The sequence below is a fragment of the Lithobates pipiens genome, unplaced genomic scaffold (assembly GCF_037356315.1).
Source record: "Lithobates pipiens isolate NorthernLeopardFrog02 unplaced genomic scaffold, aLitPip1_a1.2 Scaffold_30, whole genome shotgun sequence".
NCBI lineage: Eukaryota > Metazoa > Chordata > Amphibia > Anura > Ranidae > Lithobates > Lithobates pipiens.
In genome coordinates this window covers 65727946-65744086 of record NW_027507791.1, presented here as the reverse complement: position 1 = coordinate 65744086, position 16141 = coordinate 65727946, and the positions used below count along the sequence as shown (strand labels likewise).

General features: G+C 41.6%; 1 protein-coding gene across 4 annotated transcripts in view; it reads left to right on the top strand.

Moving 5' to 3' along the window:
* Nucleotides 1–16141, top strand: part of SYT16 (synaptotagmin 16) — a 189629-nt gene that overhangs the window by 127502 nt on the left and 45986 nt on the right. For all 4 annotated transcript variants that reach the window (XM_077464371.1, XM_077464372.1, XM_077464369.1 and 1 more), the window contains 2 exons: nt 2470–2693; nt 7360–7797. In XM_077464371.1, the coding sequence (XP_077320497.1) occupies nt 2470–2693; nt 7360–7797 (662 nt within the window). The remainder of the gene's footprint in view (nt 1–2469; nt 2694–7359; nt 7798–16141) is intronic.

Genomic DNA, 16141 nt, shown 5'->3' with positions numbered 1-16141 from the left:
TAAATCAGACCAGAATGAGGGACAAATGAGGGGAAAAGAGTGATAGATCAGGGACAGTCCTTCGAAATCAGGGACAGTTGGGAGCTATGTTATTTATGGTTTGAACAAACTGCACAGACACAGATTTAGCCATTATAATGCTGCACAGTGCTGGATGGTGGTCTGAGGGATGGCTTGTAGAGCTTGTGAAGCCCAGTGCCCTGGATGCCACTGCCAATGGTGAGAGGAGGTCTGTAAAGCACACAGAGTGCACTGGAAGGACAGTGGTCTGAGGGAAGGCCTCAGGCCTGCTGTAACTGTAATGCACTACACACTCGCAGTCTGCTCTGCTGTCTGCTCTGGACGTGGGTGCCTGGTGGTCGTCTCGTGAGTCCGGTCTTGTGAGTCGGGAGTGGAACTGACTCTTCGGGATTTGGGAGGCCTGGCTGGACTGCTCTGGTCTTTGGCAACTCCTTTGCTTGCTGGGAGCAGAAGCAGGCGGAGCTCTGTGAAAACTGAATTTAGTTCACAAGGGTAAACGTCCATGCCTCACATTTTTGTCGTTTTAGTTTGTTAACGAAAACAGATTTGATTTTCGTCAGTGGACACAAATGTGCTGTACTTTTCATTTCATTTTCATCACTGTAAAAATGCAGCTGATGAAAACTTTGACAAAAAATGTTTTTGTTGATGAAATTAACACTGATCGGGTGCAGGGAGAAGATCCCTCCACTCACTGTCACCAGGAGGGGGGATTAAGGGTGCAAGGGGGCAGGTTTGGAGCATGTTACACTTTACACACAAATTATGGGTGTAACCCGTAACATGTGATGAAAGTTAAACCTATCCTTTAAAGTAGAATTACTTTCACTCAGTGCTTTTAGCCTAACACATTGAGCACAATAAAATAAACATGCCCCAGTAAACTAACTGTTACAATATTTACCCCAGCACTTGAAGTTTACAACTTTCAGTGCTGGCTCTTGTTCTTTCAGTGCTGCTACCCTGAGCTTCCTGTTTTCACAGGATGAAATGCAGCCTGGAGTTAGTCTGTTGGCTTAAATAAGGGAGGGGGAGGAGGAGGGAGGAGCAGGGAGCGCCTTGTCCCTCCTATGCTACAAGACTGCCTGTTTCTATTGATGCAAAACACCTCTAGTTCCTGCATGTAAGGGTGGCTCCACAGGATGCTGCTAGACAAAGGAGCAACCCTGAAACAGGAAACCTTATGCAGTGGTCATGGTGCCAGCCCAAATAAGGAATAAAAGTTCAAGGAGCTGCATACTCCATAATTGATTAAATCAGCCGCTGAAGGAGGGATTACTATCACTTTAAAGAGGAGTTTGGCCACCCCCCCACCAAAAAATTATAAGTTGGCAGTTACAAATACTCTAGCTGCTGACTTTTAATATTAGAACACTTACCTGTCCAAGGATCCCGTGATGTCGGCACCCCTGACGATTAGGGATGAGCTTTGAGTTCGAGTCGGGGGGGGGGTTTCGGCTCATCCTTACTGACAATTTTCCTATCGGCTCTCAGGTGCTGCCGCCACCATTCATTGTAAGGGAAACTGGCAGTGAAACCTTGCGGCTCCACAGCTGGTTCACTACACTGAGCATGTGCAAAGCTAGGAAGGAGGACGGGGGTCGAACTTCTGAGGGACCTCGCTGCGGCAAGGTTTCCCGGAAGTGGGGAAGGGTACCTGTTATAAGGGGGGCGGAAGCAAACAAGCGGAGGCTATTGACATAGTCAGTACTGATGGCCTTGCTTCATCCTACCTAGCAGGTAGTTTTAACAGCTGCTTGTGCATCACAGATAAAGGACATCCAAAGGCTTCTCAATCCTGCCCACCCTCTTTTTCTCCATCTAGTTGTGCATTTTTTTTTTTAATTGAGCAAGATAGTTGGCATACCTGTGGATGATTATAATGCTGACTGCAAAAACAGGTACCTTTTTTTTAACAGGGGTCTCAAACTGGCGGACCTCCAGCTGTTGTGAAACTACAAGTCCCATCATGCCTTTGTCTGTGGGAGTCATGCTTGTAATGGTTAGCCAGGCAATGCCTCATGGGACATGTAGTTTTGCAACAGCTGGAGGGCCGCCAGTTTGAGACCCCCTGCTTTAGAGCTTAGATGGATTTCAAGCCCGGGCAGGTCAGATTGGTGCTTTTGCAGTAGACTGCCAGTTTCCATCTACATAGACACATTATAAGGCTGAGCTTTGTGCTAAGAGTAGATGAAGTCAAAATCAACATATTTGGCTGGTGAGACAGATGGACACAAATAGATTTTTAATTCATCATGGAGTACAGCTGAAATTGGAAACTTTACCAGACTTTTCCCAAAGGTTACTAATAATTTTAATAGTATGTTTGAGCACAGTGGACATTAGGAGAGTACAGGAACTGAAAACACACTTGTGAAATAGGACTAATACTTTGTCCACATGTACATTATTCTAATATATCATGTCCTAATCATGTTGTCTTCTTAGATTTGGATGTTATTAGTTACCAGTCATATAATGAAGATGGTATATCGGTTCACTCTCGTGCAGCATCAGAGGCTAGTGACCTACAGGATGCTAGACTGGAGGCTGGCTCCACCTCTAGCAGAAATCGCCAAATTATTGACGGTCAGGAAATGGAGACTGGCTTTAGCAACAATGGGTTTGAAGATCGCAATGGTACAGACAGCTCACCCGCATTGAGCCCAGAGGTAAGACACCAGATTTTTGTTCATTTGTCAACATATAATAGATCATGCAAGGCTATGGATCTTATTGGTAGTCGTTTGATACAATCAGTGAGTTATTGAAGGCAGTTACTGCATTTTTGGCATAAAGAATACATTTCCTGAGATCACAATGGAAGTAGCCAGTACTGAAATCTCCTTCTGAACATGCTACTTGCTTGGCTGTCATGCTGACCTCGTAGCTTCAATACTTTGAGTCATTAACTCACAACGTGTATGCACTTATGACTTTTTCATCTGTACTGGTTCTGGGTCAGTGACTTAGAATGTACTTTAGCCAGTGAGTCAGAATGATAGCCAGGAGGCTAACCCTTTCAGAGTTGGCAGCTTCCATATTTCTGTAAGGAATTATTTCAATTGTAATATATATATATATATATATCTCCCACTGCTTGTGCTTTTCTCAAGTGTTGCTTAGTTGAAAGTATGATGTTTGTCACCAGGGCCGCTGATAACGTAGAACAGCCAGCCCTTCTGTACTGGCCCAGGGCACCATCAGTTCAAAAGGGGGGCCCAGGCCCCTTTTGAACTTGAGGGCTGGCTGTACTGTCTTACTGCAGACATTGATCCTCTTCTGCCTCCCTCTGCAGTAATGCCAGCTTTTTCCTCTTTCTCCCTCTGGCTGCACTACAGGGGGATTGGTCCTTGCAAATGCGCCCCTTCCATCTGTTGCCTAGGCTCCCTTGTGTGCCCATATTCCCTGCAGCACTTCATCTTCCCTCCTCTTCTCTCCTGTTGGGGAATGTTTCAGGATAGAGGGTGGGGGAGGGGATGAGAAATATGTAATTTATTGGCCAATTCCTTTCCGGAATGAACACAGTGAGCGATTGGTCCATTCATCAATGAAGCACCATAAACTGCATTTACTATGCTTATCCACTTTAAGACCTTTTCTGTGCTGGGTATAGAGACGAGTGAGGCTAAGATGGCCCCCACTCGTCTCTATACCATGGGAGGGCGGAAGCGACATTAAAACGTCACTTCCGCCCATACCTCTTAAAGGCACATTTTTTCAAATTACATTTTTTTTTTTTTTTATTGCATTTAAGTCCAAATATGAGATCTGAGGACTTTTTGACCCCAGATCTCACATTTAAGAGGACCTGTCGTGCTTTTTTATATTACAAGGGATGTTTACATTCCTTGTAATAGGAATAAAAGTGATCCATTTTTTTTTTTTAAACAGTGTAAAAATAAATAAAATCAATTAAAATAAATAAGAAAAAAAAAAGGTTTTTAAAAACACCCCGTCCCGACAAGCTCACGCGCAGAAGCGAGCACATACGTGAGTAGCCCCCGCATATGAAAATTTATTTTATTATCTAATTTTTATTCTCATGTAACCATCAAGTTGTCATGCTATGTGCCATCATGATTACTTAATTTTTATATTTGTCATCATATTGTCACATTGTCGTATAATTAATCAAAGCCAAAAATGTAATATATTGCAACCCATCAATACTCAGATGTGGAGGCTGTATTTGTTTTCTTTTTTTTTTTAACCACTTACAGACCGGAAGATCTTCTCCCTTAATGACCAGGCCATTCGTTTTGATACGGCACTGCGTCGCTTTAACTGACAATTGCACAGTCGTGCGACGTTGTACCCAAACAAAATCAACGTCCTTTTTCTCCCACAAATAGAGCTTTCTTTTGGTGGTATTTGAGCACCTCTGCGGTTTTTATTTTTTGCACTATAAACAAAAAAAGAGTTACAATTTTGAAAAAAAAAAAACAATTATTTTTACTTTTTGCTATAATAAATATCCAAAAAAAAAGCAAAAACAAATTTCTTTATCACTAGGCCAATATGTATTCTTCTACATATTTTTGGTAAAAAAAAAAAAAAAAAATGCAAGAAGCTTATATTGGTTGGTTATAGCGTCTACAAGAAAGTGAATAGATTAATGGCATTTTTATATTTTTTATTAGTAATGACGTAGGGTTAGTGTGAAATCACTGATCAAATATGGCCACATGGCCATATTTGGGCAATGGCAATATCAAATATGGCCATGGCCATAATTGGAAAATGACATCACCTGGGATACCCCACCCCCTTTGTGTTTTTTTCTTTTTCTTTTTTTAGCAATGGGGCTCCAGGAAATGTCATTCTGCATGAGAAAGCGATGTGATCAGCAGATCTGTTGATCAGTGTTTTTTTTTTCTTTCACCGGATGCTGCTCAACATAGCTGACATTATTGATGGTGGATTTAGACTATTTATTTATTTTTATGAAAAAGTTGCGTTAAACCCCTTTCACGCTGAGGCGCTTTCATGCTAAAAAAAAGCGTCTGAAAAGCTCACGAAAACCTATTTTCATTAAAATCAATTAATGCTTCCACACTGGGGTGCAGTGCGCTGGCAGGGTGGTGAAAAAACGCCCCTCTCCATTGAAATTAATGGAAATCGCCTGAAAAGTTCTTCAAATGCACCTGAAAAGCTCTTCAAAAGTGCTCAGTGTTTTACTGGCAGATTACAAGCGCCTCATTGTGAAAGGGGCCTTAGATATCAGATGATTTTCTTTCTCCAGCATTAGGCTACTTTCACACTGAGCTGCTTGCGGACGCTGGCGGTAAAGCGGTGCTATATTTAGCAGCACTTTACCATTGTTTAATGGCTCTATGCGGCCACTGCCGGGGCAGTTTTAACACCCGCTAGCGGCCGGAAAGGGGTTTGCAGCGCTGCCCCATTGTTTTCTATGGGAAGGGGCACTTTAATATACCGCTCCTACAGCGCTCCAAAGATGCGGCTTGCAGGACTTTTTTGACCGTCCTGCAAGCGCCCTCTGGGCTTTCACACTGGAGAGACAGCAGCGGCTGTTTCAGGGCGCTTTGCAGGCACTATTAGTGCTGTAGTGCCCCAGTGTGAAATGGGCCTTTTAGCTGCACTATGTTCCCTAGTAGGTCTTGGGTAGAAGATAGAAGATCGATTTTTTTTTTTTTTTTAGCAGTGATCATGTTTGCTCTGTATTTGTTAATTCCACAGCTTGTTTCTTGATTAGCTACCATTAATTAAAAACAACAGATGATAAAGATACAAGTTCTTGGAAAAGATGATCCCTTAAGCCAAACTTCCCCTTTGAAACATGAACCATCGCACCATTTTAGTTTAATGAACAAGTTGCCCTCAGATCATGCTAACATATAATCCTATTTAGTCTACTTTTACTAAAGATAATGGAAACCATGGAAACTATTACATCATTAAACTAATGCTTGCTTAAAACAAAGTACATTCAAACATAATACTTTGGCGTAAGTAAGATGATCTATCACTGATAAATAATTTTAAGACTTAAAGACGTATTTGTCCTGTCCTACGGTTATTTAGAGTGGTTGTTTCAGTCCGATTTCCATTAAACCACTGATCATCAAATTGTCTGATTACCTGCTGATGATTTCATATACTTTACAACAGAACACGCATTGGGTATTTCCTCAGAAAAGAAGGCATAGGCACATATTCAAGCAAACATATATTTTTGCTTGGAAAATGTATTGCTTACAGTAGCTGTGACGCAGTGTGAATGTTTATTCTGTGCCCTTTTTGTGTGTACCGTATATAGTTTTGGTGTTGGTGCTTAGTTGGAGCTTAGTTTTATCTTAAACGTGGTACAAATTTAAAAAGAAAATGTTGTTATACTATATTCAGTGTGTTTGTGCGTGTGTGTGATATATAGATCTATCTATCTATCTATCTATCTATCTATATATACATATATATATATATATATATATATATATATATATATATATATATATATATATATACACATAGACACACACATTTTGTTATGTTACAGCCTTGTTCCAAAATGGATTCAATTAATTATTTTCCTCCAAATTCTACATACAATACCCCATAATGACAACGTGAAAGACATTTGGTTGAAATCTTTTCAAATTTACTAAAAATAAAAAATGAAAGAAATCTCATGTACCGTACATAAGTATTCACAGCCTTTGCTCAATATTTTGTTGAAGCACCTTTTTGCACCAATTACAGCCTCAAGTCTAGGGATGGGCTGAACACATAGATATATTAATATATTAATACACTGCTTGCGCTGTATATATAGTCTATACTGACTACACTGTATATATAGTCTACACTGACTACACTGTATATATACATACTAAACTGCCTGCATGCCACTAACTAACCTGCCTAATCTAGCTCAAGTTCTCTCCATCTCCACGTATCATACTACATACAGCCACTGTGTAAGCAGCCTTATATAGCGTGGGGCGTGGACTTTCTCTCACAGCAGATCACACTGTGATTGGTCAAAGCATGCAGGTCAGCCATATTGTTCTAGCAGGGAGCTGTCCCCCTGTCAGAACACAACAGCTCAGCGGGGGAGAACACTGTACTTGCGTCGGACTGTTAGTACAGTGACCCCAACCAGAGCTGTTTGTTTTTCAACCTGCTAGGTTGAACGAAAAAAAAAAAATTATTAGTGTGTACCAGGCTTTAGGCACCAGAGGCCCCAACGTAACTATAGAGAACTGTAGAGATGAAAGTCCATAATAAAAATCGCTAAGCTACTGTAACTGACTCATGTGGTTTATCATCGTTTACAACATTTTATTTCTGAACACTTTAATATATCTTTGTCTTTAGGAACAAGGAGAAGGTAGCCTTGAACCTCATGCAGGCCATGAGCCCATTTCCAAATGTGGTGACCTGGACATTACCCTTGATTACAAAGCTTCCAGTCAAAAGCTAACTGTAACAGTTGTGGAAGCCAAAGATATTCCTGATAAAGATCGTAGTGGAGTAAGCACATGGCAAGTCCATGTTGTCCTACTGCCAAGCAAGAAGCAAAGAGGGAAGACTTCTGCACAAAAAGGCTCTCAGCCAGTCTTTAATGAGAGCTTCACATTTAACAAGCTTGAAATAGAGGAGCTGGCCAACCATGCCATTCGATTCCGTTTGTATGCTGTACAGAAGAGGATCCATGAAAAGATGATGGGTGAAAAGCTCTTCTCATTGAAAAATATGAGATCTGATGGGGAAATCAGAAGGACATTAGTCTTGGAGCCCAGGAGCAACTTAAGTGTAAGTATCAGGGTTGTGGTTGGCTGTGGTGTTTTGCATGTACACAGTTTAAATTAAACGTGCGGGCAAAATGTACTAAAACCCATGGCAGCAAAATAATATAGGTACACATTTATGAGTCTGCTTTGGTGGTCATACTTGGGTGAAATTTGTATACCAAAAAACAACAAAGTCAATCAGGTACAGCCTGTTCAGCTTTCCAGTTTTGTTTATCCAGAAGAAGGCACATATGGACCACTGTTTGTCCACTAGGCCCTTTTCAATAGTAATATATCAGGCATTTATATACCACAGAATGCCAGAGGGGCTATGATATTGCTTGATCACACTGCAATCCCCAAATGTCCTTGCAGATATCCAGCTGCCAGTAGGAGAGGAAGTTGACAGAGAAGATACCTGTTAAGGGGAAACCAACTCTTTCCCTTCTTAAAAGGTACCTCTCCCTAGTTCTACTCTTACGCCATGTATACATGATCAGACATTGATCGGACATTCCGACAACAAAATCCATGGATTTTTTCAGACGGATGTTTGCCCAAACTTCTCTTGCATACACGCGGTCACACAAAGTTTGTCGGAAAAACGACAAGAACACGGTGACGTACAACATGTACGATGAGTCGAGAAAAATTTATTTCAATAGCTAGTGCGGCTCTTCTGCTTGATTCCGAGCATGCATGGAATTTGTGCGTCGGAATTGTGTACACACGTTAGGAATTTCCAAAAACGGATTTTGTTGTCGGAAAATTTGAGATCCAGATCTCCAATTTTGTGTGACAGAAATTCCGATGGAAAATGTCTGCTGGAGCCTACACATGGTTGGAATTTTGACAAAAAAGCTTGCATCGAACATTTTCCGTCAGAAAATCCGATGGTGTGTATGGGGCATAACTCACTTTCTAACCAGCAGGAGTTCTATCTTACTTCCACACTGCAGGCAAACCATAAAGGCTCTTATTCAGATTATTATTTTTTTCAAGATGGCTGCCTAATTCTCATAAGATTTCAGTATCTAATAAGATTGCTGTTTTACCCAATATGGCTACCTGAAGCCCATAGCAGGGGTCCATTAGTCCTCAATGGCCTTCTGCCAACCTGAAGAAAAGGACACCTTCAGGATGGAGGATATATTGCAAACCTCTACCTGCCTACAAACATGCAAACCACGAGGACCTTATTCAGTATAGGCTACATATAACTGATAAACAATAGCAGGAAATCAGCACCACAAACTTAATCAGTGTAGGCCAACATTGAATCGATAACAGCAGGAAAATCAGCACCACAGTTTTGAATCTTGGTAAGCGGTAAAAATAAATAAATCACATACTAGGCCAATGACCTGGTAGCGATCCCTTTGCACCACCATCAGGATCAGTAGAGGAGGGAAATGAAACCCGACATTTGCTTCTACAATGTTACTCCCTGGGTATGAGTGATTTTGTAGCATTTAGGATAGTGGAGGAGCAATGCATTAGAAACAGGTGATTTTTTTTTTTTTCTCTCTGTAGCCTTGCTGTCTCTGGTGAGTTTATGCCAACGAAAAGATTACTAGTGAGCTGTGGCCAGCAATGGTTTTATAGTCCTTTTTAAAATCCATTAAAGTCTTTATAAAACCAATTGTTGTTTTTATTTCTGATAGAGTAGGGCATGTAAAAAGTATGTCAGCCTATTATTTCATTGTTTGTTAGACTAGGGACATTTGTTTACTTCTTGTCCGTACAGGAAATAGGAGTAAATCTGTCCAAAGTTAATGAAATGCCCTCTTATAAAGTTGCCACCAGAACAAATGTTTTAGAATTTTTTTTCTTTTCTTGTTTTGGTGGCAAATCAAAACTTTTTGGATTTCTCTTACTTTCAGTCAAGTGACAACTGGGATCTGTATAAATACCTGAGAGAGGTTACCCCTCATCACTCTATCCAAAATAAAAACAAATTGGGGCTTTAGATGAACATTATACCAGTGTGTCCATTGGCTAACAATGCTTGATCACTAAACACAGGGAGGTATGTGTCTGTGAAGGTTCTCATTAATCCTGGTCGTGGTATACTGTAGCGCCAACCTTTTCAATCTTGTTACTCCAGAGGAACCATTGAAATCATTTTCTAGTCTTGATGAACCCCAGCTAAAATTATCTACATCTCGCTTAACAAGTACGAAATTTAGGTTTCAGGATTAAAATGAAAAAATACCTTGACTTACCCAAAGTTTTGAGATCCAAGGCAGACAATTTGTAACATCCACTTGTTATGTTCCATATTTTTTTCATTTTGTATTTTTTTTTTGTAATAATCTTGAAATTAAATGAATAAGAGAAACAGAATAGAAATCCGATAGTGAAAACTGTTGTGTCCTCTGACATTAGTGGTCAGTGAAGAAGTAACACCTTATGTTTTTCAGTGGAGAATTATCCCCTTACATTGGTAGTCAGGTGTGAGATCAGTTTGCCACTGCACACTGATTAAAGTGAAAACTACACTCTAGTTTTAAAAAAACAATCTATTCAAGTATGTATTCTTAACTCAAAAAAGTACCCTTTATTGCTCTCAGTCTCCTTCAAATCTCTTTTTTTTAAGCTGCTGTGATTTGACTTCCTGTGCTAGATGATGCCTACCAGGGACAGCTGCTTCATAAGGGGCATAGGGGCACTGCCCCCCTAATCTCCATGTGCCCGGCCCCTAATCTCCATGTGGGGTGCATGGATATCCTTGAAGGTTTCTTTTTGAAGCTGGAGGCTCTAATTGGCTTCAAAAAGGATGGGCTGGGGGCGGAGAGCACAACGCACCGAGCCCACCCACTTGTGACATTGGCAAATCAACATTCACTATTGTCTTCCTGCTTCTCCTCCCGGCCAATCCAGTCTTAGGATCAGCTTCCTGTCCTGATTGGACGGGATGAGAAACTGGAAGACATTAGCGAATGTTGAAGTGACCTGATTGTCCGGGAGGAGAAGCTAGGGAAGCCCCCTGCATCCTGGATGGAGTAAGTGCGGGGTTGGCTGGCAAGCTGGCGGGCTGGGGTAAATGCGGGGCTGGCAGGCAAGAGCGGGCTGGGGAGGCGGAGTGGAGGGTCTGTTTGCCCCCTCCCTGAAAAATGGAGCACCAGCTGCCACTGGTGCCTACATTTGTTCTCCATGGTCCAATTGTATGTAGGAACATCCTCCCTTGCTCATTTTACAAGATGGATTAGGGACTATAGGCTATGGGATGTGGGATCACAACGATCTTGCATCATTCCAAACAAATGGAAGTGAAGGGGAAAAGGAGAAGGTCGGGAACTTATGGAGGATGTTACAAGAAGGGAGAAAAACACTGTAAGAAATTACTAAAAAAGTGAAAAATCGACCACCGGGCCATTAAGTAGTGGAGATGTATGGATTATTTTTGGAGAGGGTAATTGTATCATTTGGTGTCTTTTTGGAACCCCTAGAAAGCTCAGGAGAAACCCAAGGGTTCAACAGAACCTTGGTTGAGATAGACTGCTGTATCTAATAGTAGATTTTCACATTCAACTGGACCTGTTCTGTAATGTAGATGTTTTGCTTTATCTCCAAAAAACATCCTCAGCTCTATTGCGTGTCAATACGAATGAAGCCTGCATTTTCAGAAAGCCAGAGGGAAAAGCAATAAGTTGTATTCAGCTACCAACAGAAACTGCAACATTGACTCTTTCTTATTGTTTTCTTACTGTAATTTTCTTTCCAAAACACAGGGAAATTATAACAGCAAAAATGGGCCATTTAAAATGATGCTATATCACTTATTTTGAATGGCTGGCAAAAAAAACAAAAAAAAACGTAATCGTAAACCGTAAACATTGGATTCATAAGTCATTTGTGCATACATGAGTGTTCCACGTGAAGTGCAATGTGACTAACTGCCAGAATCAAATCTCCAAAGCTATATGCACAAATGACTTATGAATCCAATGTTTCAGTTCATAAAGCTTAGTGTTCTCCAAACTGCGGCCGTTGCTTGAATTTATCTGGCCCTTGGGGCACAATTCCTCCCACAGAAGTGGGGCATGGTTCCTTCTAATGATACCAACAATGGGGCACTATTCCTCCCACTGACACAAATGATAGGGCACTATTCCTCCCACTGAAACCAATGACGGGGCACTGTTCCTTTCACTGACACCAACAATGAGGCATAGTTCCTCCAATTAACACCAACAATGGGGCACTATTCCTTCCACTCACACCAACAATGGAGCACTATTCCCCCCAATAATACCAATGATGGAGCTCTATTCCTCCTCCTACTCACCACAGGCCATGTGCAATATTTTTTTCTCTCACTGACCACCAAATCTGAGGCATTGTTTACACCATGGGTCTTCAAACTATGGCCCTCCAGTTGTTCAGGAACTACAATTCCCATCATGCCTAGTCCTGTCTGTGAATGTCAGAGTTTTACAATGCCTCATGGGATGCGTAGTTCCGCAACAGCTGGAGAGCCGTAGTTTGGGGATCCCTGGTTTACACTGACACTGAGGCATTTTCTACTCCCACTGGCCATAGTCCAGCCCTTCTAATGTCTAAATCCCTGTACACACGGCCGGAATGTCTGGAGACATTGGCCTGTTAAAAAAAGAAAAAACAGCCGACGTTAGGCCCATGTGTATGCCACCCTAACTGGCAGAAGCTGGCTGGCTTCTGTCGGGTGAGCATGCTGTAAAACCAGCAGCTGACCGCCTCCCGATCAGCGCTCTCAGCCAAAGCTTGGAGATCCCTGATATAGATCTAAAGTGCAGTAGCAGAAAATTAAAGTAAAACATGATTCATTTCAAAAAGTTACGTTTTGAGTCACTAGTGGCTCCAAACATTGCTTTTTGATATGAAGAATCTTATACTTTACCCTGCTAATTGCTAGGTTGCACATTAATAAAGAGCTATGCTGACTGAATCGTTGGGTCAGAAGTTCTTTTTGCAGACGATTTTTGGATAATTTAAAATGCACTAGGCTGTCATTTTGATGAACAAAGCATTTGCTATATGTGCTTATTGGAGTGTGCTTCATTACTAGATTATTCCCAAAATGACACACTCATTAACTTGAACTGTTAACATTATACAGCACTGCCATAGTATGTTATACAAGCCGCTACAGCACTCTATATCAAGCTGTGACAGCACAATATACAGCTGCAACAACTATTATATAACCTAGCAAGAGCACATCAAGCCACAATAGCAAATTATATCACCTAATAGAAGCACTTCAGACCGCGGCAGAACATTAAACAGCACATTATATCATCAGCAAATTATATCGTACCAAAACTGCATCTTGTGTATCATATCACAACAGCAATTTATATACTGCAACAGCACATGAAATTGGTGATCAGTATAGTAACCAGCTGAAGATTTGTCACCTTCCGACAATACAAATTGGAAATATTAATGTGACAAAAGAAGCGCTATCGGTGACAACATAATATGTGTAAGGTTTTACTGACAGGTTTTTAGAATACACGCAGATAGCAAGCTGAGTGCTTCAATATGATTTATTTATTACAGGTACTTATAAAGCACCGTCAATACATCTTTTTACATATATATTGTACATTCACATCAGTCCTGTGCCTTCAAGGAACTTACAATCTAAGGTCACTAACTCACTTTCATACATACACATGTAGCACAAACCAGGCTGGCTGTTTGGTCCCAGGTTCTTTTCCCTGATAGACACATGGCAGCCAGGCATACAGTAGTTCACAGACACTTGAGTCAGAAAACTGTGCATGCCTTTTTGTAGTTTATTTGCTGGATTAATTGAATGAGGTGAAGGTGAGCCTTTGGATACTCCAGAAGCAACTAGCAAAGAGATGAGTAAACTAAAGCTGATCTACTCCTTTGGGGTATAAACACCCCCTTGAATATAAAGGTTGAATGAACCTCAATGCAGGAACTATTCAACAGGAATATAGTCCTGAATAAACTGTAGTGAGCTCTCCTGAAGGCGACAAGAAAATGTCTCTAGGATCCTTAAGGCTAATTCTCACTCTGCCCTAGGCACTATAAAGCCTCCTGTAGTAACATCCAGTCTCTGTACTTGCTGCCTGCGGTGTGGATCCCCTGTAAAGCTTCCTGCACTGTCTCAAGATACCCCGGTCAAGGTCCCTGAGCCCTAATTGGGCCTGTGATCACACAAAAAGGATTTCTTTCAATGCTGCAGCTGGCTTCCCAAGGGTGCTTCAGTGCTCAGGCTGGGTCTTTCTCCCCCAGGAACAAGAGGAAGCTATTCTATGTCCCAGCCTATTTATATCCCAATCAGCCCCCTGCTGGTCACTCCCTCTCCTGATCAGGTATTGGCTAAAAGGGGATACAGGCCAGGGTCAAAATTTTCCACCCACTATACACCAGAATCCAGAGAGATGCAAATGGGAAACAGTTGAGCCTGCACCAGTAGAACCCATAACAGACAAAAGCAAACAACTACCTAGGGTTGCCACCTCATCCCTTTAAACCCAAAAACATATGAATTACACAGGTTCTGGGGCTAATTTAATGGAGATAAGGCACCAAGTGAGTTTAATTACCACCTTAATCAGCCACAGAACCTGTGTAATTCATATGTGTTCAGGTTTAAAGGGATGAGGTGGAAACCCTATAACCACCACTACCCTGGCTACTGGGGAGCCAAAAACTAAATTTACATAAACTCTAGCAGCCTACTAGGAGGGCGCTACACACTTACCCCAGAGCCAATTTACCTACCAGCATGTCTTTGGTGTGTGGGAGGAGACCCACACAGGCATAAGGAGAACATGCAAGCTCCAGGCAGTTAGTGCCATGATCGGGATTTGAATCAATAGCTCTAGTTTTTCTAGGCAGAGGCGCTGACCATTAAAGTGGTTGTATACCCAAATTTTTAACTTTAACCTACAGGAAAGCCTATAATAAGGCTTACCTGTAGGTAAAAAAATATATCTCCTAAACCTGTACGGTTTAGGAGATATTCCCCTCGGTATGCGCCGCTGACTGCAGCGGCGCATGCGCACAAGGGGATTCTCGGCCTGAAAATCCTGCAGCGGCCGGCCGGGAATGAAATCTCCCGCGCGCATGCGCAGGAGTGACGATATCGCGGCTCCGGCCACTCACAGCGCCGGAGCCGCGATACCCGGAAGAAACGCCGAAGGAGCATGTCAGCTCCCTTGGCGTGGATCAGGCCAGATGTCGGGGCCTCGTTCTAAGGTAAGTATTTCATAATGAGCTAGTATGCGGTGCATACTAGCTCATTATGCATTTTGCTTTGCAGGTTTAAAAAAATTAAAAATAAATTGCGGGTTTACTACCGCTTTAAGGCACTGTGCTGCCCACAGTAATGATGTGAATTTGTATGTATGTACTGGATGTATCCACTTTCTTTCAGGGATTGCATGCTATATAAAAAAAATATGCAAAGATGCATGTCACAAGGTTAATGGCATTTCAACTGCAGCCAAATGAGCAGTTAACGTGACGCTTGAAGCTCAAAAGGTTGCATGAGCTACTTTGCTGTGTTTGTTGCTTATAGGGCAGGCATTGAAATGAAATGGGTTGCCCTATGCATGTGGCACACACATACACATCGCAGGTTTTTGTAAATTTTCACAAAATGCTAAAAGGCTGCATTCTCGTTTTTATATAAAGGAAAAAGAGTTTGGCCACACTGCAGTGATGTACCAAATAAAACTTCTCAAGTTTCACATTAAAAATGTATAAATCACAGCTCCAACATACGGACAAGGACAGTTAACGCGTTTCACACAATAAAATGTGCTTAATTATAACCAACTTTTCTAGAATTACATCAGTGTGCAAAGACTCGTGCCATGTACATGTTCATTGTTGTGCCACACGCATTGGACAGCCAATTCATTTTAATGGGCTGTCCTATGCGTGACAAGCACATCAAAATAGCTCATTCACCTTTTTGAGCTTTGAGTGCTGCATGTAACCGCGTGTTTTCGTGTGAAAAATGAGCGTCTGTTTTACTGTATTTGGGATGTCATTAACATACATTAAGAACTGCACCGAATGCAGGTACTGAGGTGTAATTGAGCACTTAAAGACTCCATTTGGTTAAAAAAATCAGCACAAAGGAGAGTGCTTACAATGGTACTTGCACTCAATGTGAAATGTGCCTTCTACTGCTGGCCACTCTCTTCGTTGAAATTCAAATCCTCCTACTCCTGCAGCCGTAATCTTATGGTGCTGTGGGGTTAAAATTAGTCAAGTGTGCTGACTGTGCTGGTCCTTTCTGCCCCCTTCTCCTTTCATAGAAGTTTTACTATAGCTTCCATCAATGAAAAGTGCTCTATAAATGGAGGGCAGGTAAATTAATGAAAGTTCCA